This window comes from Chionomys nivalis, chromosome 7, assembly GCF_950005125.1.
Source record: "Chionomys nivalis chromosome 7, mChiNiv1.1, whole genome shotgun sequence".
NCBI lineage: Eukaryota > Metazoa > Chordata > Mammalia > Rodentia > Cricetidae > Chionomys > Chionomys nivalis.
In genome coordinates, this window is record NC_080092.1 from 6,319,816 (window position 1) to 6,347,291 (window position 27,476).

Below are 27,476 nucleotides of genomic sequence, written 5' to 3' on the forward strand. Positions count from 1 at the left end.
CAGAGTTTTTTTTTTTTTTTTAAGTTAGCGCATGCGTCTTTTTAACCACACGCGCACGCGCTCTTCAAGTTTCCGGGACAAGTCCGTTTATTTCTCATAGCAGGAGACGGGATGATGGTAGGACGGGCAGGTAGAGGGCGGTGAAAGAGGGTACGCGTTCAGGGGATCCTGGTCGGGCCTCGGACTGGCAGCAAGGATGCCAGGGCCGCCGATCCGGGAGCTCCGCCGGTGGAAGGCCTGCCCCCTCCGGCCCCTTGGATCACGTGGGCGGTCGGAGTCGCTGTAACTCCCTGAGCGCTCAGCAAATTCAGGGCCTAAGAACCGTGTCTCCCTCAGCGAATGCTGAGGCTGTGAAGAAGGATGCATGGCTAGTGTCTGTGGGAACCGGGATCAGAGCCTTCCTCTGACTCTAAAGCCCAGAAGTTGCTCACTATGCTACTCACTCCAGAGAACCATTGTGCAGCGCGTTCCCCCCCCCCCCCCCCCCGCGTCTTCTCTGCTTTCCCAACCAGGCTAATAGAAATCAGTTCTCCTGACATAAGGCAGCCGGAGAACTGCAGAGGTACTGTGACAAGTACCCCACAGTTTTGGTGCTTGGGTTTCCCACTATGACACCGATTACTTTCCTCCTTGAGGAAGTGCCTCACAGACTTGTGGACCCAAGTTCAAGTTTCCTGTTGGCTCTCAGAAGGTCTCTGCTGAATGTCTGGAACTAAACCTTTCCAGTGTTTGTTTGGACCTGCCTAGGGGAAGGACTAGCCTGAGAACCAGACTCGGCTCCATTCATTCTGTTGAGTTGTCTTGCCTTTTCTTTATTTTTTTGATGGGGGTGGGGTCTTCGTTTTTTAACCGGGCAGTGGTGGTGCCCACCTTTAATCCCAGCACTCGGGAGGCAGAGGCAGGCGGATCTCTGTGAGTTTGAGGCCAGCCTGGTCTAGTTCCAGGACAGGCTCCAAAGCTACAGAGAAACCCGGTCTCGAAAAACCATAATAATAATAATAATCCTTGTGGGGGTCAAGGACATCCTTGCATGAGTAATTTTTCTTCCTCCACCATGTTGGCTACAGGGATCAAATTCAAGTCACCTGGCTTGGTGGCAAGCACTTATACTTGATGGGATATCTCACTGGTTGAGATTAGGGTTTATACTTGATGGGATATCTCACTGGTTGGGATTAGGGTTTATACTTGATGGGATATCTCACTGGTTGGGATTAGGGTTTGTTTACTTGCAAAAGGAAGAGTATGGTACTTATCCAGAGTAGAATTCCACAGAAAATAAAGTATTTAGCTGTTTAGCTTTATCATTCCTTTGGCAGCCCTGGCGGCTTTCCAGGCTTGCCTGGAGCCTTTCTAGGGGCTTTGCTTCGTTCGTTCGTTGTGTGCTCACCATGGTTGAATTCTCAAAGAAGCCTCTCTTTTCCAGGCTGTCCTCCTTCGAGCCGTGCCAAGGTTTCAGGGGCCAGCTGTGTGGGGGAGGCCTCTTCATCGACTATGGTACTGTACTGGGCAGGGAGATTCCAGAAGGTGGGTTAGGAGCACGTCCCCCACCTCACAGGAGAAGCCACCAGGCACAGAGACTGAAAAGTTCCACACAATCTACCGATTCAATGCCATCAGAGTACTCGGGTATGTGTCTCGGCTGAAGTTGGCTCAGACAGCTGTGACTGTGATAGCCCTGCCTCCGAGCTTCTACTCATACTCACAGGGCCTCATGACCCTCAATTCACTCTGCCTGGTGAGTGGGATTGCCTGCTTTGCCCTGGCCATGCTGTACTGGATGAGCTACTTCTTCAGGAGGTTGGTGGGCATCCTCTATGTGAATGAGTCGGGTACCATGCTTCGAGTGGCCCACCTGACCTTCTGGGGATGGCGACAGGACACGTACTATGCCGTGTCAGACATGATACCTCTGACAGAATCCAAGGACCAAGCCCAGGAAGTATTTGTACGCATCCAGCAATACAGTGGCAAGCAGACCTTCTACCTTACCCTGCGCTATGGCCGAATCCTGGACAAAGAACGTTTCTCACAAGTGTTTGGAACCCTGACCAGACTCAAGTAAAGAACAGCAACTAGGCCTCCCATATCCCTGGTTACACCAGATTTTAGAGGGGAAGGCCAAGAACATTGATGAGGCAGAAGCTAATACCCGTAGGCTGGGACTGAAGCTCCGCTGCAGACTGCTCATCTAGCATGCAGGCAGTAAAACCCTGGGTTCAATCCCTGGAGCTGCATATAAGAAGGCATGACTGTGTGTGCCTGTAATCAGCTCTGGAGATAGAGGCAGGTGGAGAAGAAGGTCAAGGTTGTCGTGGGCCAAAAAAGAAGATGTTAACCACCTTTAGGAAAAAGCCCTTGGTTGAACATTGTGCTCAATAGGGCATTATAAATGCTATGCCAAGATCACCGACGCAGCTCACTGCTATGAAACCAGAAGGCAGAGGAACATAGACTTGGAGTCTGAAGACTTGGGTTCTGCTGGACCTCAGCTCCTTGACCTGGGGCAGGGTATTAAGTCTCTGAGACTTGAATTGCACTCTGTGAGAAAGAAGAGCCTTCTCTTGTGGGGATGGATGTGAAAATAGCCAGTAATGGCTGAGGCTGGACATGTAGCTGTGTGGTAGAGCTCTTGCCTAGCATGTATAAGGCCCTAAGTTCCACCCTCAGCTCCACAGAAGAGACATACCAGTACATGCTGCATGCTGTGCCAGGGCAGCAGCCCAGAGTTTACAGCACCGAGGGAGGCTTCCAGGCGGCCTGCCCCATTTGCACCCGCCAGATTGGCGGCTAGTGCCGAAGCCTAAAGGGGGCTTGTTTTTCTCCCATCAGGAAGTCACTGTGATGTGGGATGTCCTTCTGTATATGTGTTGCCGTGTTGGTTGGTGAATAAAGCTGGGCCTACTAGAGTTTTGGAAGTTGCTTACAAGATATTCCTGTTTACATAGGTAATATATCCTTCTGGGGTCTTTAATGGAGTTAAAGACTAGATAGTTACAGCTTTTCTTAGTTATGATAAAAGATAAATTATATATAAAACTTTAGACTCACGAAGTATTGTAACTAATTTTTTCTTGTTAACTGTTGTATATGTAATTTTGCTATGTTAAAGTTGAAACTCGCCTTCTTAATTAGACAGAAAAGGGTAGATTATGTGGGATGTCCTTCTGTGTGTGTTGCTTTTATTGGCTAATGAATAAAGCTGTTTCAGCCAATGACTTAGCAAAATGTAGCCAGGCTAAAAGAGATATAGAAAGTAGGCAGAGTCAGAAGTGCCATGTAGCTGCTGAAGGAGAAGGACCCGGAACCTTCCCAGTAAGCCACAGCCTCGTGACAATACACAGATTAATAGAAATGGGTTAATTTAAGATATAAAAGTCAGAAATACACCTAAATTATTGGCTGGTGCAGGACAATTCTGTATTCTGTCAATTATGTTTTAAATAAATGCTGATTGGCCAGTAGCCAGGCAGGAAGTATAGATGGGGCAATGAGAACAGGAGTATTCTGGGAAGAAGGAAGCTCTTTCCCCAGTCCTGCACAGACCACGGGAGAAGCAAGATGTGATCTAACCTGCTGAAAAAGGTACTAAGCCATGTGGCTAACATATACTAGAATAATGGGCTAATATAAGAGCTAATACGAAGCCTGAGCTAATGGGCCAATCAGTTTATATTTAATGTAGACTCTCTGTGTGATTTCTTTGGGATTTACTGGCTGTGGGAACTGGGCAGAACAGAAACCTCAGCAAGCAGGCCCTCATGTTACAATGGCCAAGCAGTATTGCAATTAATATAGTTTTTGTGTGAATATTTGGGTCTGAGCAGTCGGGAAATGAACAAGCAGTCTCCGCCTACATCACTACATGCTGATGAGGTAGGAACAGCACCAGCCGAGAATGTGTTGACTCCCAGGAGTGTCAGGGCCACTCACATCCTTGTCATCGGGATAGAGGGACTCTATCCAAGCAACAGTCTGTCAGCTGAGGGAGACTGGATGTGCTGCTTTTCATAATGAGTAACCAACGTGCTTATTAGGCGAATTGTGTCCGCATAGAGAGGAAAGCAGCTGCCCACTCAAAGTGCTTTGCTTTGTAATTTCCCTTTATTTGTGTGTACACTACTGTGCATATGTGAAGGCTGGAGGATAACTTTTCAGTGTCCTTTTCCTTACACCATTCAGGTCTTGGGGATTAAATTAAGGTTGTCAGACTTGACAGTGAGCACCTTTGCCCACCTTCCCTGATGTAAAGTAAACAGAGCCTGAACAAAGATAACAAACGTGCCACAGGATGTTAGGGGAGTTGTGGGGAGGACACACCACAAGGCCTCAACTACACAGAGAACTACAGGCAACATAAGAATTGTGGAAGCAGGACCAATTAGCTATCCATTAAGAAATGGTCGGCTCTGAAAACACACAAGTACAGACTAAGGTTCTCTAGAAACACATACATGTGGGAGGGGGAAATGATACATTTATACTGTATTCACAAGAGTCAAACTTAAAAGTGTACATATCGAATTGTAACCATTCGTGTTGTTCAGGGACATGAAGCACACCCTCAGTGTTGTCCAGCCATCACTGCTGGCCAATTCTAATGCTCCCACTGCAGAGGCCAGCCTGTCTGCAGAGCGGGCTCCAGGACAGCCACAGCTACAGAGAAGCCATCTCAATAAACAAACCAACAAAATAATGCTTGACTGTCCCAAATAGGACTTTGGTACTCAGGTGTCAGGGACCAGCCCTGACATAAATCATTTCTCGTACCAGAGTGGAGGTGTGGGAATAAATGAAACACATTTCACACGATAGCATCGGGAGGGAGTTTCAGGGATCCTTCATGAAATCCTAAATCCACACCCTGAAATTCACCTGTGCTTATTTTCCAAACAGCTTTTATATCAAAATGTAAACTGAAGGGGAAATTTGTTAGCATTCTGTTTCCTAGGTAGTGGGGCAGGGAGGGGGGAATGACTTAGGTCACGTCTTGCCTATCTATGCCTATTTTGTCACGTTCTGCCCATGCCCATGTTGTCACACAGACTGAAAAACACCTCTTCCCTAGTGGACACACTGGGCCATGAGAACACAGCCGTGTTCGCAGGGTGTCAGAGACTGCTGTAGGAGCTGCAACACTTTGAAGTTAATTTAACAACGAAGAACATCTAACTTTAGACTCAAAAAAGTGAATAATAAACTTGGGGGGAAGGAGGGCTCAAAGAATAACGGTGTTTACCATCAGCCCTGGCAGCTTGCCCTTGAGCCAAGGGACCCTGACAGAAGAGAACTGATTGCTTTGGGCTGTCCTCTGACAACTGTGGACAGTGGCATGCACACACCTCTCTCATATAATAAACAAAAACTGAAAGTCTTTGATCTTGTTTTGAGCTCTCTCCCCCACCCCCAAAGGGTTTCTCTGTAGCTTTGGATCCTGTCCTGGAACTAGCTCTTGTAGACCAGGCTAGCCTTGTACTCAAAGAAATCTGCCTGCCTCTGCCTCTCAAGTGCTGGGATTAAAGGTGTGCACCACCACCGCCTGGCTATGATCTTGTTTTGAGACAGGGCCCTTTATATTTTGTAGCCCAGGCTAACCTCGAGTTTGCTGTGTAGCTGATAATGACCTTGAATTTGATTCTCCTAGGATGCTATCGGTGCGGCCTGGTTGCACCCAGAGGGCCTCAAACCAGTTTAAAAGTAAGTCCCAGTTTAAAGGGCTGGGGATGTAGCTCAGTTAGTAGACCGCTAAGTCCTGGGTTCAATGTCCAGCACCACATAAATTGGTTATATTGGCAGATACCTGCAATCCCAGACCTTGAGAGGTAAGAGGATCGGAACTCCACTCCTTGGCTATTTAATGGGTTTGTGGTCATTCTGGCCTAAATTAGACTAGATGTCAAAACAACAGACAAACTAAGAAGTGTCTGCCCTTTTGTTTGCCGTTGGCTCAGTTTTATGATGGTAATACTTTCAAGACCACCCAGGCCCTTCCCTGTTATTCCTACTGCCAGGTTCCCCAGGTGACTGCAGTGGGGAGTCAGCATGTCACCAACTACAAGGCTGCTAAGCCTGCCAGGGGCATGCCTGTGAAAGAGAGCCCTTTCTCGCCAGGGTGGCCTTTGCTTGCTCTGTGGTCTGCTCACGAGGTGCCAGCAGAGGGCACACAAGTGTACTATCCCCTACACCTCAGCTAAAATCAGAGCTCTTTCCAGGACGTGGGTACGGTTCTGTAACCTCAGCAGGGCAGTGGTTTGAGCTATTTAGAAAACAAAATAAGAACCAGGCTTGGTGGTGTAGGCCTTTAATGTCAGGAGGCGGAGGCAGATGGGTTGCTCTTAGTTTGAGGCCAAAATAGTCTTAGAAGTTCCAGGTCACAAGAGAAAAAGGCTTTTAGATTTAGACTGTGGCTATATTGGTGTTTTGTCCCTTTGAAAAACAATTCTACAGGGCCGGGCGGTGGTGGCGCACGCCTTTAATCCCAGCACTTGGGAGGCAGAGGCAGGCGGATCTCTGTGAGTTCGAGACCAGCCTGCTCTACAAGAGCTAGTTCTAGGACAGGCTCCAAAACCACAGAAAAACCCTGTCTCGAAAAACCAAAAAAAAAAAAAAAAAAAAAAAACCCAATTCTACAATTGTCTTAGTTCTTTTGGTGTGTGTGTGTGTGTGTGTGTGTGTGTGTGTGTGTACATGCGCATGCTCGCTCATGTGGTGGTGCTGCTGGGGTTCCAGTTCAGGGCCTTGTACAGGATAGGCAAGCACTCTACCACTTAGCCACATTCCCAAATCCTTTGGGCTATAGCAAAAATAAGAGCCAGACATGGTTGCTCATGCCTAAAATCCCAGCACTGGAAAAGCTCAGGCAGGAGAGGCCAGGCTGGGCTACAGAATGAGACTCAACCTGCCTTCCAACAAAGGCATGGTTGGTTACACATGGCTGTGATCATCACTTGGGGAGCTGAGGCAGGGTGATCAGGAGTTCGAGGTTATCCTCAGCTACAAAGCTCTAGGCCAACCTGGGCTATCAGAGACCCTGTCTCAAATAATGAACCAAAACAGAGCCAGCCCACGGCCACCACACCAAATCCTGCAGACGGGGTGACTCGATGTTCATTTCTTAGCGCTCTGGAGGTGGGGAAGTGCAAGAAAAGCCTTTTGTGGTCAGTGACTGACGGTGGGACCTAGTGTAGGATTGGGTGTGGGACCTCAAACTCACAGAGATCCGCCTGCCTCTGCCTCCCGAGTGCTGGGATTAAAGGCCTGCGCCACTACCGCCCGGTTTAATTGCCTTAACGATAGCTATACAAGATGCTGGTGGCACCTGAGCTTCTGTCAACCGAAAGAGTTAAAAGATTAAATAAAGAATGGGTGAGAGGGCTCTGCAGGTAAAGGAGCTTGATGCCAAGCCTGACAGCCAGCATTCAGTCCCGAAGGCCCGATTCCCACAGCTTCTCTGTGGCACACACACGCTCACACCCATTGACACTCACCAAATTAAATAAATAAAATTGTAGTAAAAAAAGATTAAGTAAAAATGTTTTGGTGAGGCCGGGCATGGTAGTGCACTCCTCTTAGCACTTCTAAGCCTGAGATAGGACAAGCTCATCTGAGGATAACCTGGGCTACATGAGACCCTGTCTCAGAGTAACATAAAATGTAGGCAGACTTCTCTCCTGCCAGCCAATTCCCAAATAACCACACAGAGACTTAATTGTAAGTGCTTGCTTGGCCGATAACTTAGGCTTTTTTTTTTTTTTTTTTTTTAGCTAGCTCTTACAACTTAGACTAACCCATATTTCTATCTGTGTTCTACCACGTTGTCTCAGTATGGCATGTTCGTTTCCTGCTTCCTCTGCCTCTTGCTCCCAACTCCTGAGAACTCTGTCCTTCTTCCCAGCATCCTTTCCACCCCGAAAATCTTGCCTCGCTACTGGTCATTTAGTTTTTTTGCTTTTGTTTTTTATTAAACCAGTCACATTGACATATACACACACAGTGTAAAGGAATATTCCACAGTAAAATAAAACATAGCAAACAGAGCTTATCTCGGGATCTGACGCGGGCTGATTCTGCAGGACTGGTGGCATGCTGCTGAGTGTCAAGTGTATGCACAGTACCTGAGTGGTGGCTTAGGCTCCTCTTGTGCCACCATCAAGGGCCACCTACACTCACAGGATGGCTACCCCTTCTTCTTTTTTTGTTGAGGATGATTTTTTGAGATGGAGCTTTATATAGCCCAGGCTGGCCTTGAATGTATTATGTAGTCAAAAATGACCTGAACTTCTGATTCTTCTGTCTTCCAAGTGCTGGAATTATAAGCATGCAACACCAACATTCCACTTGTGATCACCTTAATCTTTGAGTTAGAGAGGACTGATTGTTCACCAATTAAGCCAGGCTAGCTGGCCATTGAGCCCCTGGGACCCTCCTGTTTCCCCTCCCCCACTCCCCCCCCCCCCGATGAGATTACAGGTGCATGCCACTCTGCCTAGCTTTTATGTGGGTGTGTATTGGGGATTCGAACTCAGATCCTCGTGCTTGTTCGGCAAGCATTTTACTGACTGAACCGTCTCCCTAGCTTCCCCCAGCATGGTTTTCTAGGCGGAGGAAAGCTTGCCAACTACGTGCTTCCATCTGGGCTCATACCGGGTGCACATCAGAAGCACAGCTGTTGGAAAGCATTTGGGAAGGTGTCCTGTTTGTTCTCATGGCATGGCTTTCCTTCCCGTCAGCTAAGAACTGTCTGGGCCTGGCACTCCTGCCCCACACTATGACTCTACATGGTCTGTGCTCGGGGACAGGGTGCTCTGCGGCTTGTCGGGTTCTGTTCAGCTGACATTGCTGTGACTGACAAGGTTCCTGCTTCGCTCATAAGGCAGCTGCATGGCTCAGCCCCTTGCTGTTGTCCTTTCTGTTTTCCCAAAGCAAGCGGAATTTGTCCTTCAGCAGGTGTTTATCCCCCATCCCAGGCCATCATCAAACCACTGCATCTAATGCCCTTCCCAGAATATAGTTTGTGGGCTTAGCTGCTTTGGGAGGACGGCCTGGGATAAGTCACCCTAACAACCTGCCTGGAACTTTCATTTCATTGCTGTCTTAGGGCTGCAGGAGCCCCGAGTTCTTTAATGAAAAGCAACAGGGTCTCTCTGAGCCTCAGGAAGAGTGCATGTTCTATGGCCTTGTTTTGGTCCTGCAGCATTCAACTGTAAAATCTTGTCTGATTAGACTTAACCAGGCAGGCCTGACACCATCTGTTCTTGTTTGTGCCTGCACCAAAGACAAATCATTGGTTTTACTGATTAGTGGTTGAAATATACCAGCATCAGCCAGGCCTGGCCCTACATTGGGAAACAGACAGTGTTTATTTGTGGGAACGTGGCTTTTACGGAAATAAGTGGTGGTGTTGACCTTATGAGACACCTTGTCAAACAGAAGTAATGTTTTGTTTTATTATTGCTGCTTTCAGTTTCTAGAGACAGGGTCTCCCTATAGGGCCACGATTGGCCTAGAACTTGCACTGTAGGTCAAGATGCTCTCAAACTTGAGGTGATCCCCCTGCCTCTGCCTCCCAAGTGCTGGCTCATAGGACTGTACTTCCAAGTCCAGCAAAGAGTGTCACTGAGAGGAATGACTACCAGATGCCGGCCACTTGACAGGAAATTAGTACATGACTTCATATTTACATTTAATTTCAAAAAGGATTTTGATTTTAACTGTGTGTATGCGTGTGTGGGGATATACACGTGAGTCAAGAGCATCCGATCCCCTGGAGCTGGAGTTTTGTTTTGTTTTTTTTTTTTTTTTTTTTTTAATTTTTCGAGACAGGGTTTCTCTGTGGTTTTGGAGCCTGTCCTGGAACTAGCTCTTGTAGACCAGGCTGGTCTTGAACTCACAGAGATTCACCTGCCTCTGCCTCCCAAGTGCTGGGATTAAAGGCGTGCGCCACCACCGCCCGGCAGGAGCTGGAGTTTTAGGTGGTTATAAGACACCCTATGTGGGTGTTGGAATCCCTACTCAGATCCTCTGGAAGAGCAGCGCATACTCTTAACCAATGTCTCTTAATCTTGGCTTTTAAGATGAGACCTTGCTATGTAGCTCAGGCTAGCCTCTGACTCACCTCCTGACATATTGAGATTCCATGTGTGAGCCACCACATCCGACTTCGATGATTTTTCAGAAAGCTTCAGTCAGTGTTCTAGCTTCATTTCTGTTGCTGTGACAAAATGGCCCTGACAGGATCAGTTTAGGGGAGAAGGGGTCTGTTTTGCTTCCACTTCCGGGTAAGAAATCATCGCTGTTGGGACTTGAAGCAGCCGACGACGTCACCTCCACCACCAGGAGCAGAGATAAATGAGCGGATGCACGCTCAGTTGTTTGCTTTTGCTCAGCTCAGTGTCCAATGTCTCTGCTCTCATACAGTCCAGGATATTTTGCTAGGGAAAGGTAAACAGGGGCTGGAGAGATGGTTCAGCAGTTCAGAGCAGGCTGCTCTTCCAGAGGACCCAGGCTGTTTCCAGCACCCACACGATGACTCTCAACAGTCTGTAACTCTAGTTCCGAGGGACAGGGCACCTTCTTCTGGCCTCTACAGGCACTATGAAAGTGCCACACAGACTTATATGCAGGGTAAAGAGCCATACACCTAAAGAAATACAAATGAAAAAGTTAAATATTAAGGTAACAGTTTCCCTCTGGGCCAGGTGTGGTAGTGTATGCCTTTAGTCTTAGTGTTTGGGAGGCAGAGGCAGGTGAATGTGAGTTCAAGGGCAGCCTGGTCTAATTAGTTACAGGCCAGCCAGGACTACCTAGTGAACGCTGTCTCAAAAATAAATAAGCGAGTAAATAAACAAATAAGTTGCTGCCTTCGGACCCCATTGCTTCTCTGGTGTGCTGGATGCCACGTGTAGGCCAAAGGCGATTGTGACACCATTGGTCACTAATGGCTCTGCCAGAACCTCTGTTCTTCATGCACTCAGGAATTAAAAAGGAGATTGGTATATTTTATGTGTGTGTCTTACCCGATGTATGTCTGTGCACCATGTGTATGCTTGGTGTCCTTGGAGGCAGTTACAGCTGCCATGTGCATGCTGGGAACTCAACCTGGATCCTCTGCAAGAACATCAAGTGCTCTTAACCTCTGAGCCATTTCTAACCCCAGGAATTCTTTCTAAAGAATTATTTTATTTAAAATGATGTGAATATATGTGCATCTAAATGTGGGTATGTACATGTGAGTGTAGGTACCCATGGAGACCAGAAAAGGGCATCAGGTGCCTTGTCACTGGAATTACAGGTGGTTATGAGCTGCCCAAGGTGGGTGCTAGGAATTGAACTTGGGTCCTCTGCAAAAGCAGCAAACACTCTTAACTGCCAAGCCATTTCTCCAATCCCAACTCACTAAGGAGCTTTTTAAAATGCATCTTGGGTGATTCTGCTGTCCCAAACCCTCAGCAGCTCCCTCGCCCTCACAGAAGCCTGCCCCTCAGCGTGGTGCAGAAGGCCTTCAAGGATGCAAGTTGAGCTGCCTCTTTGTCTGATTTCCCAGGTCACCTCACCTCACCTCACCTCCCTGTGACCTAGCAATACCGACCTCAGAGACATCACCCTGCTCTCTTCTGTCCTTTGCTCAGTGACTGCAGAGTCCTGAAGATCAAACTCAGGGCTTGACTTCTGCCTGCCTGAGCCCAGGTGTCAGTTCTGGCTGGATTGAAGCAGCCCCTTTGCAGACAGGGAGGCTTGGGGGCTCAGGAAACTCACTGTGTGGGAAGTTTATGAAAGTGAGACCCCCCCCAACCCCCCTCCCCACGCGCCTCCATGCTTGGTGTTTGAACACTTGGTATCCAGCTGGTGGCGCTGTTTCGGAGAGCTGTGGAATCTTTAGGAGGAAGTGGGTCTTTGGGGTGGCCTGAGGTTTTCTGGCCTTGGTCCACTGGTGTCTGCTCTTTGTTTCCTGGCTGACGAAGTAATGTGACCAGGTGCCTTGCCCTCCTGTGAGCACGCCTTCTACACTCAGATGGACGATAGCGTTTTTTAAACTTCAAACTGAAACAGAGCCCTTCTCCTCAAGCTGCTGGTCAGACCCTGGGTCACAGGAGGAAAGCAAGGAATACAGAAGCCCACAGGACTCACAGTGTTGTCCTGAGATTACAGAAACCCTTGCTCAGGAAGAGGAGACTGCCATGGGGCTTTGAGCACACGGCTTTTGTGCGATGCAGCTGTGTGAGTCCCCCACGCTTCTACACCAGCAACCAGCAAGTTGACAGGTTCGCCAGGCTGGACTGGGACGGAATCCTTACTTAATCTGCCATTGTGACATCTGGGGCAATGCGAGCCCCGGAAAAAGCCCACATTCACTCTGATGTTTCCATTATAAACATTTTAATTTAAGAATACCGGTTAACACAGGAAACAGATTTAGTTCATGGAGTTGTGCACATGGTCACCAGTTTCACCGTGACACGTTAGTTCCCTCGTCACTTATTGGCACTGTTGAACGATTACTGTAAACAAGATCACTTGGTCTTCATGAGTCTGCGATGCTCGCTAGCTGTGGTTTTCTACAGTGAGCTGATATATTGTGTATAGATAAGTACAGATCTAGTAATTAGTACATTAATGTGCACAATTTTGCATGGTTACTGAGCATCAGTAAAAATTATAAAAACAAAACAAAACACCCATTTATAATAAAAAGGGAGGACTTCTAAGACTCGCTAGTACTGGGCCTTGTTTTCTGCAAAATTGACACAACAGGCTAGAGACGTTTACTAAACTCTACTATACTAATGCATGATGGGTCTACATCCAGACCTGCACACAGGCGCCCCTCTGTGGGTTCTGCCCTAGGCAGAAGCCTGCCCACCAGGCTTCCCGGGGTTTCACTAGCCTTTTCTAAGTTTTTAACCATCTTGAGTTTTGTGGAAATCCTTTTCCTTGGGATTCTTTCAGTTAACCTCCAAAGATGACATTTCGGGAACATACTGTGCCCAAGTCAAGAACTTGGGATAAATGGCATAAATTTTGTTTGTTTGTTTAAAATGAGAAGAACCGTCCCCAGGCAAGGGGTAAACAAAACATCTGGATATGACTTTCTAGAAATGATTCCATTCTTCTGTCAGCACACCCTGTGGAAGGAAGTAAAACATCAGCAACTCCCTCCGCTAAAGAGAGTGATTTCTGCTTGTGTCCTAGCTTAAGACCCTCGAACACCAAGGACCTGACTGAGCATTGCATGTGCTGCTATGGCTCTCAGGAGGAAGCATGCTTGAACCAATGGGTGAATTAGGGTTTGGCTGGCACTTTCCTTGTGTTTTTAAATAAGACCTTGAACCCTGGGATATTCTGGGCAGCCCCTGGTTCCCTGGGGAAAGAGCGGAGGCTATAAACAAACATGTTCTCTACACAAGCTTTCTCCTTTCCTTACTCTCCCTTGCTTTGTGCTTGACTAGCTTTACATTCTGGAGAATTCTGATCAGACACCCCTTTCTCCTTAAAGGTTCCTTGGACTTACTAATATTCAGAAAGCCTTGCTGGAGCACACATGCCACTCTGACTTCAACATTAAAAGGTCTGTGGTTCCCAGGAGAGTGGGAGTCCCCTGGGAGCAGAGGCTCTATCTCATGTTTGTATTCCTGGTGCTTGGCACAGGGCCTGGGATAGCACAAAGGTTTCATGAAAGTTAGATGAGTGAATAAATTATTGATGTGGAAATAAACATACTGGTGGATGAAACCTTACAGGGAGGGAGGGAGCAAACCCCATCACTTATATGGTTGTGGAAATGATCTTAAACACGGCTATGGAAAGGGATGGCTGAGTCTCAGACTGCAGGGTTGTGAGGCGAACTGGGACTCATGGATCTGCTGTCTCTATTAAGCATGTCAATGCCTTTCATCTTCAAGGCAAGTGAATTGATGACTATGCCTAAGGAAGCATGGAAGCCAGATCTTTGGATGATTCAAAAGCAAAGGGCTAAACTGGGAAGCCTGGCATACCCATCTCTCCAGATACTCAACGAGGGCTCCAGGATGCAAAGCAGATTTTGGGAGAAGACAAATCAGCCCCCTGCGGTCTACTTGTTAACCACTGCCTCTCTGAAGGATGAGGGGCTCTGCTTAGGAGCCTCTCAGGTCAAGTCAGCTCTAAGAACACCACGCCTCCAGCTGAGATGCTGGAGCCTGAATAAGCATTGGCTGCTGGCTGAGGGTAATGTAAGCTCCCAGTTCAGAAAAGGCCCAGGCTCTCGGTGGGGTGGCGTGGGGTGGGGTTGTGGGGCAGGGCAAGTCCAAGAACACCCTCATGAACCAGCAAGCTGCTTTTCCACGCATGTTGTCTTATGCCTTTCTAACGAATACATCACCTTTAGCAAGAAGTCTAGCAGTGGTCCCCTGGGATGGAAGAGCCCTGCTCTGGAGAGACGGGAGGGTGGATGAGTGAGAGCTGGACTATGAAGGTCCCAGAATAAGGGTCACAGGTCAGAGGCCCTGTGGCTATTTTGCTGGTGCTCTTCAGTTCAGGCTCCAGAGGCAACTGCAGCTCCCACGTGTCCCCTGGGTGCTCGGGTCAAGACTGACTCAGGGTGGAGAATGTCGCCTAAGAACTACCATGGATGCCACTCAGAGATCCTCCAGGAGCACAAGTCAGTCAGGGAAGAATTTGCAGGCCAGGGACATCACCAAGAGCACAGGGCCGAGAGTATCTTGGTGTCTAGGATACCGGAAGCCCCTCCTCTCCCTCAAACACACTCCTTATCTCCCTACCTGTCATCTTCTTGAGAGCCATCCAGACCCTCACTAAGTCGTGAGTGGGGAATGGAGCTAGGGATTTGGTGAGAAGCAAGGAGATTTGGTTCATGGAGGACAAAAGGACATCAGCATCTCTAATCCCAGAACAGGGTACTTGAGACGGACAGAGACCCAAGGATCCTGCCCGCCCACCTCTGAGCAGCTATAATGGCGTTGAGTGGCGTCTAAGAAACTGGTTGGTCCAGGGTTGGCAGAAATATGGCCTCATGGCCTTTCCTAAGACAGTGTCCAAGCTTACACAGAACTTAAGGGCTTTAACCAATTGGCACCATGAGTCCTGCAGGGAGGAAACTCAAACCCAGGTCCTCCTGACCCGCTCTTTCTCCACAACCACTGAACGATGAGCCTGCCCCACAAATGACCCTTCAGTTAATGCATTCGCCTCTGATAGACTTGGAAGTGAAAATATGAATTAGGCAAACTAATCGGGTTGACACCGCTGACCAGGCTTTCTCTGAATGTCACGGGAACGGCTTCTTTACTTGAAGTCTGCTAAGATGTCACTGAAGATGTTGAGGAACAGGTGAGCGTGGTGATCCCTGAAGACCAGCGTGGGACGGAAACGGATGGACTTGTCACCACAGCCCCCCAGTACCACACCTGGAAGAAGAGCAGGGTTAGGTTAGGAGTGGGCGACTTGGGGGTCAGCGGTCGCTGTCATCTGCCCCCCCCATTGCTCTTTCCTGCAGGCCCCCATCCTCCTCCTATTCATCCCTCCTTTCTTCCCTTCTCTCTTCCTTTACTTGCCTTCTTCTCTCCTTCCGTACTGATTTTGAATTTTATTTGTTGGTTTTCTTTCTTTTTTTTGAGACAAGGTCTCACTGTGTAACCCTGACTGGCCTAGGACTTGCGACGTAGACCAGGCTGGCCTTGAATTCACAGAGCTCTGCCTGCCTGGGGTTAAAGGTGTGTGCCGCTAGGCCCAGCCTTCCCTAACTTTAAATGTCAGCTTTTCCCCTCCTACTGGGTTGGACGGTAGAGAAATCTCAAGGTAGAAGTTCTTCCTTGCCAGAACTCATGGTAAGTGAATACATTACGTATGGAAGCACATGCAGAAGGGCTAGGCCCTTACCGAACACATGGACCTGCCGGTTTCCAAAGAGGGATTTCGCTGTGTGTACTGGACATACTTGCCTGGCTTGCTCATTTTCTTTGGAACTATTTTTCATATTTTAGGAAGGAGGCTAAGGCAGGCATGGTGTCACATGCCTGTAATCCCAGCACTTGAGAGATGGAAGCAGAAGAATTCCAAGTTCTAGGCCTAGGCTATACAACAAGACCCTATCTCAAAATATAAATAAATAAAAAGTTAAAAGCTAGGCTTAGGGGAACATGCCCATAACCCCAGCTGCTCAGGAGGCTTGTGAAGGAGGATCAGAAGTCCAAAGCGAGTCTGAGCTACAGGGTGAGTCCAAGGCCACTCTGGCCAATTAAAAGGCGGCAGGAGTGATGGGGGTGGGGAGTGAGGTGGTCCATGCAAGCCGAAAGGCCTGAATCCAATCCCCGGAACCCACATAAACATAGGAGAGAACTGACCCCATGAGGTTCTGTCTTCTGACTTCCACATGTGACTGTGGTCCTTGGACTCCCACATACACATATCACGGACATAATAAAAAATTCTTTAAAAGGAAAAATGGTGGTGGGCAAGGTGTAGCGGTAGGCTAGCTGAGTGGTACAAAAAGGTGTTTGCTTCCTGAGCAACCATGGTTGCTGGAGGAAGGACTTGGCCGTTGCTGTGCCTGGTTTCACCGTTAGTTCAGCTTGCCTTCTCAGTGGGTGCCTGCAGCACAGGAGTGGGTGAAGCAATCTTTCACGGGCTGGCGGGGTGTAGCGCAGTAGGGCATGGCTATCCTATATGAGGCCGTAGGTTCGATCCTCAGCACTGAACAAGCTAGGTGTGGTAGTCTATGCCAGTAATGCCAGCACTGGGGAAGGAGAGGCAGTAGGATTGGGTGTTTAAAACTCAGCCATGCAGTGGTGGCGCACGCCTTTAATTCCAGCACTCGGGAGGCGGAGGCAGGTGGAGCTCTGTGAGTTCGAGGCCAGTCTGGTCTACAAGAGCTAGTTCCAGGTCAGGCTCCAAAGCTAAGAGAAACCTTGTCTCAAAAAGCAAACAAACAGCTGGGCGGTGGTGGCGCACGCCTTTAATCCCAGCACTCAGGAGGCAGAGGCAGGCGGATCTCTGTGAGTTCGAGACCAGCCTGGTCTACAGAGCTAGTTCCAGGACAGGCTCCAAAGCCACAGAGAAACCATGTCTCGAAAAAACCAAAAAAAAAAACCCCAAAAAACCAAAAAAAAAAAAGCAAACAAACAAAGAAAAAGTCATCCTCAATTAGCTACATAGCAAGTTCGTAGCAAACCTGGGATACATCACACACACTGCCTCAGAGGAATGGCTCAGTGGTTAAGAGCATTACCGGCTCTTCAAAAGGTCCTGAGTTCAATTCCCAGCAACCATATGGTGGCTCACAACCATCTGTGAAGAGGTCTGGCGCCCTCTTCTGGCCTTCAGGCATACACACAGACAGAATATTGTATACATAATAAATAAATAAATTTCAAAACAAAGGAAGAAGAAGAAATAAAGTCAGATGAGAAGAAAGCATGAATCCCAACGTAACTTTGGAGAAAGGGCACTGAGTCTCTTTATCCCACGCACCTCCACTTCCCCCACCCTGTACCTAGCAAAGCTCGGCACCCACTCAGTAGAGTAGGAGACTGATGAGATAACTAGGTTCATTGTCCGCTCCCGCACCCCCACCTTTGTTTCTGGCGGTTAGAATGAGTTTATTCCGTACGGATTCGTCTGGAGTGTCGAAGGAACAAAAGGTGCCTCGTCCTCTCACTCTGCTGATGAACTGGGGGTACCGGGCCTGCAGCAGGAAGACAAACCCGAGTCAAAGCTTGTTACGGGGGGGGGGGGGGGCACGACACCCGCTGGTGCTGACACTCCCACACAGCTTTTATGTGGGTGCTGGGAATCTGAACCACCTCCCTAGCCCTCTTGTTTGTGAGAGAGGCGCAGTCTACAACCCTTGCTGGCCTAGAACTTGCTATGTGGACGAGGCTGATTTTCAATTTGCAAGGACCTTCCTTTCTCTCTGTCACCTCAGTACTGAGATGATTGGAATGTGATACAAGCATGACATATTACTTATTTTCCTTCACTCCCTCCGTCCTTACCTCTGTTCCTCCCTCCTTCCCTCCCCCTCCCTTCTTTTTGCTTGTTTATTTGTTTTTTGAGACAGGGTTTCTCTGTATAATAGTCCTGGCTGTCCTGGAACTCACTTTGTAGCCCAGGCTGGCCTCCAGCTCACTGAGATCCACCTGCCTCTGCCTCCCAAGTACTGGGATTAAGGGTGTGCACTACCATCACCTGGCCATTACTTATTTTCTATATTGATGACTTGTTGAAATAGTAGTATTTTGGACATCAGATAGGTTAAATAAAACATATCATTAAAAATAACTTTACCTTCTCCAATTTGCTTTTCATCTGGCTTTTAAGATACTTAAAATTACAGCTGTCAGCCACACATCTGTAATCCCGGGACTTGGAGGTAGAGGCAGGAAGATAGGGAACTCAAAGTCATCCCTGATACAAATCACATTCAAGGCCAGCCTGGGTTACACGATACCTTGTTTCAATATAGTAAAAAAACTACACATGTGGCTTGCAACAAACCCAACTGGGCTGTTCAGAGGAGGGAATCGTGGCTATAAGAGCGTTACAGGAGGAGTCTTCTAGAAGGAATGTTTGAATTTAGTGTCAAGAGATAATGAGGGACGAGGAACGGGGTTGGCATGGAAGAATGGAGCGACCGACCTGGTTTTGCCCACGCCAAGGCCGGGGAACCTGAAAACAGCAAAGCCAGCTGAGAACTGCAAGCCAGCAAGCAGTGCCAGGGCTGAGCCAGATACCTGGAGATCCAGCAGCCCTGTGAGCAGGGTCTTCCCGGCATGTGCCACATTGTTGAGCAGGTCCTCCCGCTTGATGATATTAATGACCTCAGCCAGCAGCAAGTTCTTGGACGGGTCTCCCAGCCAGGTGTTGAAGATCCGGTATGGCTAGAATGAGAGGGGATACATCGGAAGGGCTCTCATAGCAGAACACTTCAAAGGGTCCCCTGCCCCTGGGCACACCTTTTCCTGCCTCTCTTTGACTCCACCCCTTTACTCTGCCTGTTCAGACATAACTCTGTGCACATAGGGTCCTCACTGCCCAGGAGAGAAACCCAGTCACGTGTCAGCCTTTAGCTGAGTGGTCACTGTTTGCCATTTGAGGATTCAATGAATGATTGATTCTTCTTGAAGTTTCCAAGCCTCCCCTCCCTCCCCATGCAAAAAAATTTAAAAAATTGTATATGCCTCTGCATACACGTACACAAATGTGCATGTGTGTTCACATGAACACACATGTGCCCATGCACACACATACACAAAAGGGGGTGGGGTTCGGTGCAAAGTGGCTCAAGCCAGGTCAACTGTCATCCACCTAGGGCCAATCTAGCCGAGGAACGATGTTGTTCCTCAGGAGCTGGCTTTCCCTAAAGCTAAAGCTTATTGATTTCGAAGGCCGGCTAGCCAGCAAGTCCCAGGAAGCTTCTTGCTTCTGCTTTCCCAGCTATGCTGGGATTACAAGTGTGCACTACCATGCCTGGCTCTTCACACAGGCGTTGGGCTCAATCTCATGTCCCCATGCTTGCACAACAATTCACTGACGAAAGTGGCTCTCAGCATTGTACACATTTCCATCCCCCAGAGAGGAAAGAAACTGAACCAACAAACATCTCAAGGTTGGCGCTATTGAGAGAGACCCGGCTGTCACATCCCCTGGGAAGTCTCTCGGGCCCAGAAAAGCCAAGTTTCTTAACTGCACTGGTGTATCACCTAACAAAGGGGATGCTCTGAGAAATGCATTGTTCAATGATTTCACCACTGCAAACGTTCTCAGACAAACTAAAATGTTGTTATAAATGTCACAGACAATTCAATCTCGAGGGAGCACTGTGAAATGTGCACCCCACTGTTGGCCGAAACCTTGCTGTGTGCTGCACAGTTGTGCACAACCGTCTTCATTTTATACAGCAGGAAGTCGAGGGACAGGAAGTCGAGGGACAGGTAGGTTAGAAGATCCTAGCCTTAGCAAATGCTCATCAACAGGGGCCCTGGGATTGCACAGTGGTCTGCTGACTCTCGGACATCATCTACTTTTCCCATCCGTGAGTTCTTTTTTTTTTTTTTTTTTTAAATATTTATTTATTATGTATAAATATTCTGTCTGTGTGTATGCCTGCAGACCAGAAGAGGGCACCAGATCTCATTACAGATGGTTGTGAGCCACCATGTGGCTGCTGGGAATTGAACTCAGGACCTTTGGAAGAGCAGACAATGCTCTTAACCTCTGAGCCATGTCTCCAGCCCCCATCCGTGAGTTCTTACAGTGGCAATGTTGCCAACTAAAACACTTCCCACCTCTCTTACAGTGTGGACTGGCTGTGTGACCAGGTTTAAGTCACATGTTAGAAATCAAAGAACCTAGGCTGAAGAAATGGCTCAGCAGTTACAAGCATTTGTTGCTTCTGCAGAGGACCAGAGTTCCCTACTTGGCACCCACACTGGGTGGCTCACAAGCAAGCACCTGTAACTCCGGCTCCAGGGTTCTGAAGCTCTCTGCTGGCCTCTGCTGGCAGTAGCATGCACAGACACGACCATTAAATAATAAAACGTGTGTGTGTGTGTGTGTGTGTGTGTGTGTGAGCGAGCGAGAGAGAGAGAGACAGAGACAGACAGAGAGAGAGACAGAGAGAGAGAGAGACAGACAGAGAGAGAGACAGAGAGAGAGACAGAGAGAGAGAGAGAGAGAGCTCTGTGACTATGTGGAATTTCTGTGAAGGCTGTTAAAGACAGGCCATTTCTTCTTTTTTTCTCTTACCACAGATTAGAACTGAGGTATGAAAGCTGGAATTCCAGTAGCCATTTTGGATGAAGAAGCAACTTCAAGGATTGAAACTGTACATAGGAACAGTGCAAGGATTTTGGACCCTTGAAGAATGTGTGTGTGTGTGTGTGTGCGCGCGGACATGCATTTATATGCACACTTAAAAATTTGTAGTGTATGTGCACGGCTAACAGACGGCCTCTGTGAGACTCCTGACTATTCACTAACGGGCTCAGACCTTGGAGGGTGCTGTGATTTAAATGTAAAAGTGTCTCTTACAGACTCACGTGTTTGAAAACTTACTCCCCAGCAGTGGCAGTGTTTTGGAAGCCTGTAGGACCCTTAAGGAGTGGATCCTTGATGGAGGAAGTGGGCACTGGGGATCCACCTTACGGTTTTATTGCCCAACGCCACTTCCCCTCTGTTTCCTGACACAGATGCAGTGTGACCCTTTGTCTCCTGCTCTTCACCATGCCTCCGGTCATGCTGGATTACATCCCTTCAGTTTGTAAGCTCGAACTCTTCTTAAGATGTTCCTGTCAGGTATGGGGTCATAGCAATGAGAAAAGTAACTATGGCAGAGGCACACTTGGCTTCTGCACCTGGCCGGCCATTAGTGAAGCATTACAAAGAGAATTCAAGGCTCCGTGGTTAGAGTGCTGTGTGGATTAAAGGACCACCAGAAACGGACAGGCACAAGGTGTCCATTACACAGCAGCAGCTACTGATGTCGTTATTGCATGTGACATTGAAGGAAACCTCTGTGCCACCCAGGAGACCCCTAGTCCCTTAGGTATGTATTGCAGCCACCATTTGCTCTGAACGAGCAGAGAAAGCCAGGATACTCACAGCACTTGGCCGGAACTCCTCCTTGTGGAAGAAGCCCCCTGTCATCATCTTCTTGCTGAAGGACATTACATCAGCTGGGTCATCCAAACCCCAGTGCTCATGGGCCCAGAACTTGCCCGTGCAGCCCCCTCCAGTCTGAACTTCATCCACCAAGAAGGCACAGCCATGCTGCTCGGAGAACAGGGCAGGGAGAAACAAACGTGTAAGCCTCTGGGGACCCCCCCAACCCCAAGCTGGAGCCCAGCTGTGTGTCTCACCCTTGTGATCGAAACGGCAAAGCGAAGCCCCATTCCCCAGCTCTGCAGAGCAAACCAGAACAGCCTGGATCAGAGCTGCATCTGAACATGCCCTAGAACTGCCCCGATGGAACAAAATGAGAACATCGGATACTCCCCCCAACACCATCTCAGGGCTCTGTGGCATGCGGCTGCTGTCCTGGGCTTGTCTGCATCCGAAGACAACGTGTGCAAGCTTGAAGCTGAGAAGTCATTCCGTCCACATCAGCTGCTGTGTTTTTTGCAGACGCACTAATTCCATATGTGTGTAAACTGGCTCGTGTCCCATGTGTCTTAGATGAGCTGACTGGTTGGGTATGTCCACTGTGCATATATACCTGTTACCATGTGAACATAAACTCCCCCACAGGCTCCTATGTTGAGCGTTTGGTCTCCTGCCAGGGCACTACTAGGATGTTGTGGAAACTTCAGAAATGGAGGAAATTGGTCTTTGTGGGGTTAGAGGATCTCCTGGTCACTTCCTGTCTCCTTCTATGCTTCCTGTCAGCTACGATTGAATAGTTCTCCTCTGTCACATGTTTCTGTTGCCACGGTTTCTGCTAAGCATGCAGGGCTGATGACTATGGCCTGATTCCTTTGCTCTGGAAGGGAGCAAAGTCAGGCTTTTGTCTGGGGGCTTACACTGTTTAAATCGAGGAATTTGGCTGCAGTGACAAAAAGCTAACGCCCAATCCATTGGACTAAAGCCTTGATGCTGATCCTGCTCCCTTTATGCTGCTGACTATAGACACAGTGGACTGAAAAACGAGGCAAATTCCAGAAACAAGAAGCAGGAGGCTGCAGCCATCTTAGGGATCTCCTCACTGGACAAGTCCCGATTTGCTGGCTGGTCTTATGTCAAACAAACTAGAGTTATCTGAAAGGAGGGAACCTTAATTGAGAAAATGTCTTCATAAGATCTGACTATAGGGCATTTTCTTAATTAGTGATTGATGGGGAAGGCCAGGCTCATTGTGGGTGGAACCAACCCTGGGCAGGCGGTTCTGGGTTCTATAAGAAAGTAGACTGAGAAAGCCAGGGGAAGCAAGCCAGTAAGCAGTACCCCTCCATGGCTACTACATCAGTTCCTGCCTCCAGGCTCCTGCCCTGTGTGAGTTCCTGCCTGGACTTTCTTCAATGATGAACTGTAAGGAATATAGAAGCTTAAGCCAAATAAACCCTTTCCTCCCCAACTTGCTCTTTGATCATGATGGTTTTGTCGCAGCAATAGAAACACTAACTAAGACACCAGAATAAAACAGTAGTTTGGGGGCTGGAGTGACAGCTCCATGGTTAAGAGCACTGGTTGCTCTTTCATAGAACCGTGGTTCAAGTCCCAGCATCCACAAGGCAGCTCACAACTGACTGTAACTCCAGTTTCAGGGGACTCTGATGCCCTCTTCTGGACTCTGCAGGTAGTGCATACACATGCTGCACAAACATACATGCAAGCAAAACACCCGTATATATGTAAAGTAAAATAAATAAATTAATTAAAAGGAAAAAACCCATCAGACAAAAACAAAACAAACCAAAAATCCCAGTAGTTTCCAGTCTGGTCTTAAACTACATAGCCAAGGGTAGCCCTGAACTTGTGATAATCCTCCTGCCTGGGCCTTCTGAGTGCTGGGACTGTAGGCTTGAGTCATCACGTCCCATAAAACTTTGATTTTTCTTCAGTGCTGAGGACTGAACCCAGAACCTTGTGCATGCTACACAGATGCTTTACCACTGAACTACAACTCCAGCCCCAGGGGCTGATTCAGCAAAGTTATTTTAAATAGGAATCACCCAGGCCTCCCAACTCAAGCCTGCCCCCACCTCAAATGAAACACGCTAGGTAAACCTGTGCCCATACTCCCTAGTACTAATCCACCTTCTCTGCCCTTGGTGTGGTCTGCCAGTTTCTGCACACATGTAAGTTTTCATGGCCCCATGACAGAAGTGGAGCCAACGTTTGGCTTTGGGAACCAAACTCAGAAACCATTGTGGTCCTGTCCGGCTGTTCCGTTCCGCGCACTCTAACCTTCCGGGCGATGTCTCTCAGTTTCCGGAAGAAGTCGTCGGAGGCGTGATTGTCTCCGCCCTCAGACTGGATGGGCTCAACGATGATTCCAGCCACTGTTCTCTTCTTTTTCCGATATTTCACAATTAGATCTTCCACCTAGACCCAGAATGGGAAAAGGAAGCTGTTCATAGACGCCCCAGAACAGTAGATTTCATGGGTGCGCACTGGGGGGCTCTGGGGACCCCTTGAAGTCATATCGAAAGTGTGTCTATAGCTGGGCAGTGGTGGCGCACGCCTTTAATCCCAGCACTCGGGAGGCAGAGGCAGGCGGATCTCTGGGAGTTCGAGGCCAGCCTGGTCTACAAGAGCTAGTTCCAGGACAGGAACCAAAAAGCTACGGAGAAACCCTGTCTCGAAAAACCAAAAAAAAAAAAAAAAAAAAAAAAAAAAAAAAAAAAAAAAAAAGCGTGTCTATGGCATCTCCCATCACAAGTGTGTACCTGATAGGAGCCACATTCTGTGCGGGATGTGCTCTGCTGTGACTGACAGGTGCCAGCACCTATGGGACTAGCAATTCAGTCTTCTGAACCTTCCCTTTCTTGATCTGTAAGTGGACACACATATTGCCCAGGCTGGCCTCAAATTTGTTATATAGTGCCTGGCTTGGCGGTATGCACCTTTAATCCCAGTACTCAGGAGACAGAGGCAGGTAAAACTGTGAGTTCAAGGAATGCCCTGGTCTGCAGAGTGAGTTCTAGACCAGCCAGGGTGACATAGTGAAATCTTGTCTTAAATTTTTGTGTGTTTGTTTTTGTTATGTAGGACATGTACTCTCCTACCTCTACCCCCAAATTCTGGGATTACAGGCAGATGCCATCATGGCAGACTCTGTAAGAGGCATATTAAAATGACCTAAAGGTAGTAGTGTAAACCACTACTCTAAGCATGGCACTATTGTCGCTTCTGCTTTGCTGTTAGTGCTCTTTCTGCTTGTATGCATGGGTCGTGGGCAGGCTAAGATAGATTCTCGTTTGAGAAGCTGCTGCAAAACCATCTGAAGCAAAAGCAGACTGCAGCACTGTGGCGGTGTGTTGTAGGGCGGGGGACCGTGTGGGTAAGAATGCTTAGAGTGACTTGAGAAGGTGGTCCAGGGTGCTAAGACATCCCTGGTTGGGGTGACAGTGTCCTGAGTCATACAACAGACTGCAGCAAATGCCGGAATGGCTGTACTGCAGGATCTATAACTCTCTCACTGCTACATCTGATAAAAAACACCAACAAACTGATGGAATGTAAGGAAGGTACCCAACTTGTTCTGAAGCAGGATTATCTTATAGATGATGAACAAATAACACAGTGATATTTACTATGTTTTAATTAGGATTCAAAATTTAAAAAACAAAATAGAACAAAGCCCATGACTTAGTTTTTTTATACCTAACACACAACGTTCCAGGAACTTAATATGAAAAACAACCTCTTATAAAATGTTATAAAAATTTTATAAAATACTTATAAAAATATTAATTACATGTTGAGACCATATTTTGATATAGAAGGCTCATAAAATGCTATGTCTCACTCCTGGAGCTTCAGTACTAGCGAGGCTGAGGCAGCAGTATTTCTCTTGATCTTGAAGCCAGCCTGTGCTGAACAGTAAGTCCCACGACAGCTGGACTAGAATGTGAGACTATGTCTCAAGGAACAAATAAAAGATGCTGCTCAAATAAATTCCATCAAAGAAATCTATAGCTGTCTATGTTACAAGCCTGAGCTATGGTCTTGTCTCTTTCGTTTATTGCTGAAGACCTACCTCTCAGCACTCTGCTTAGCACCTGGTAGGTGTCTGATAAATATTGACTGAACACGTTTAAGAGGAAAGCCAGCAGTTATTTGAGCCTCAATGCAATAATAATGCAATATAGAGAATACAGCCACTGTTGCTCCAGCAGGAAAACACTTGCTATACTTTCGCATTTCCTACAGAAAGAGGCGGCTGTTTCTGGGGAAATGGAGATGTGGAGGCAAGGGATTACAGGTCCACGTTCTTTCCTAGTGCGACCTCCAATGAAACTTAAAGAAGCTCTGGAACTCAGGGGAAGAATGCTAACCAGGAGACTGGCCCCACGGAGCCCTTTTCCCTGCAAGACATCCATATTATTTAAATAAATCTATTCTCCCTTATTTTGAAGTCACTTAAATCTGTCTCCAAAGAAATGGTGGAGAAATTGCTACCAGAAGTGGGATAAATGCTAGGTAGCAAAACAATGCCTCTTGTCTCTTCCCTTATGGAGCACTTGAAGCATGAGGTCTCTGCATCCTTACTTCCTCCAAGAGGGGCACTACCCATGTCCTACATCTGTCCTCTTCTGGGATCGGACTCAGGATACGGAGAGAAACAGAGATGGCAGGAGGCTGTGGGGAACCAGGTTACCTCTTCTAGGCATCGGGCCTCCTCTTGCTGGTTGTCCTTCACGAACTCCTCCAGGGGGTACTTCAGCCGTGGGAATGGAGCAATGGGCCAGTCAAAGGAAGGGATGTCAATCTTGTGAATTGCTTTTGAGTGTGTGGTCGCTAAGCATCCTGAGCCCAGCAAAACAGAAGAGCAGATGGTTGGCTCGGGGCAGTCGCATAATGTCTTTAAAGAAGACGCGATGAGCGCTTCAGCCCCATGCGTGTGTAACCTTGGGGAGGGTGTGTGTGCATTTGCTTTATGATCTGTCCCAGGTTAAACCCAGTTGCTGCAGAGGAGAGATGGCAGTTCAGCATCCTTGCTGTCATTAAATGGCATCGGGAAGTTCCTCTCTTTGCTGATTTTTATCCGTATTTGCAAATGGGCACAATTATCCCCTCTCTGCAGGGAACTGAACGGAATTGGATTGTTTCAGGAGGGATGGATGGCATATTTTAATATTCTATGTTGTTGTTATTTTAATGTGTATGTATGTGTTTGTGTGACTGTATGTCATGTGAGTGTAATGTCTGAGGAGGCCAGGAAAGGGCGTGGTACCTCCTAGAGCTGAACTGACACGTGACTGTGAGCCACCTGACATGGATGCTGGGAATCAAAACCCAGGTCCTCTGAAGAGAAGCCGGCACTCACAACCTCTGAGCTCTCTTTCTACCTCTTTGTGTACTATATTAGAAGAGTATATTTACATTTTGTATTGTAGAAAGGAATCTACAGGTACACAGTGTTTTTTCAAAACTATATGAAAATATTTTATTCTACGTGTATGAGTGTTTTGCATGCATGTGTGTGTGTATGTGGACTGTGTGCTGGAGGAGCTCATCAGATCCTCTGGACCCGGAGTCACAGAAGGTTATGAGCTGCCATGCGGTTGTTGGGAACTGAACCCAGGTCCTCTTCAAGAACAACAACTGCTCTTAACCACTGAGCCATCTTTCCAGCCCCCTGTGCTTTCAAAATTAAAATATTACATCTATTTATTTATCGTGTGGGCGCGTGTGCCAGCGTGTGCCTGTGGGAGGAGGATGACAGCCAATGGCAGTGCCAGCCACCATGTAGGTTCCGGGGACCAAATGCAGGCCAACAAGTTTGCACTTTCACCCACTGAGCCATTCAGCTGCCCTGCATG

The 27,476-nt window shown here is 47.9% G+C and overlaps 2 protein-coding genes across 2 annotated transcripts in view; one reads left to right on the top strand and one right to left on the bottom strand.

Moving 5' to 3' along the window:
- Nucleotides 1-50: 50 nt before the first annotated feature.
- Nucleotides 51-3,843, top strand: Tmem186 (transmembrane protein 186). The gene is made up of 2 exons (XM_057775037.1): nucleotides 51-117; nucleotides 1,427-3,843. Exons 1-2 carry the CDS (start codon nucleotides 112-114, stop codon nucleotides 2,063-2,065), a joined length of 645 nt encoding a protein of 214 aa, XP_057631020.1. The 5' UTR covers nucleotides 51-111; the 3' UTR covers nucleotides 2,066-3,843.
- Nucleotides 3,844-12,358: 8,515 nt separating this feature from the next.
- Nucleotides 12,359-27,476, bottom strand: part of Abat (4-aminobutyrate aminotransferase) — a 95,992-nt gene continuing 80,874 nt past the window's right edge. The window contains exons 11-16 of the mRNA XM_057775637.1: nucleotides 26,312-26,460; nucleotides 23,896-24,033; nucleotides 21,595-21,762; nucleotides 18,726-18,872; nucleotides 17,566-17,677; nucleotides 12,359-15,401 (exon numbers count right to left, since the gene is read on the bottom strand). Coding sequence (XP_057631620.1) covers nucleotides 15,280-15,401; nucleotides 17,566-17,677; nucleotides 18,726-18,872; nucleotides 21,595-21,762; nucleotides 23,896-24,033; nucleotides 26,312-26,460 — 836 coding nt within the window. The 3' untranslated portion in view covers nucleotides 12,359-15,279. The remainder of the gene's footprint in view (nucleotides 15,402-17,565; nucleotides 17,678-18,725; nucleotides 18,873-21,594; nucleotides 21,763-23,895; nucleotides 24,034-26,311; nucleotides 26,461-27,476) is intronic.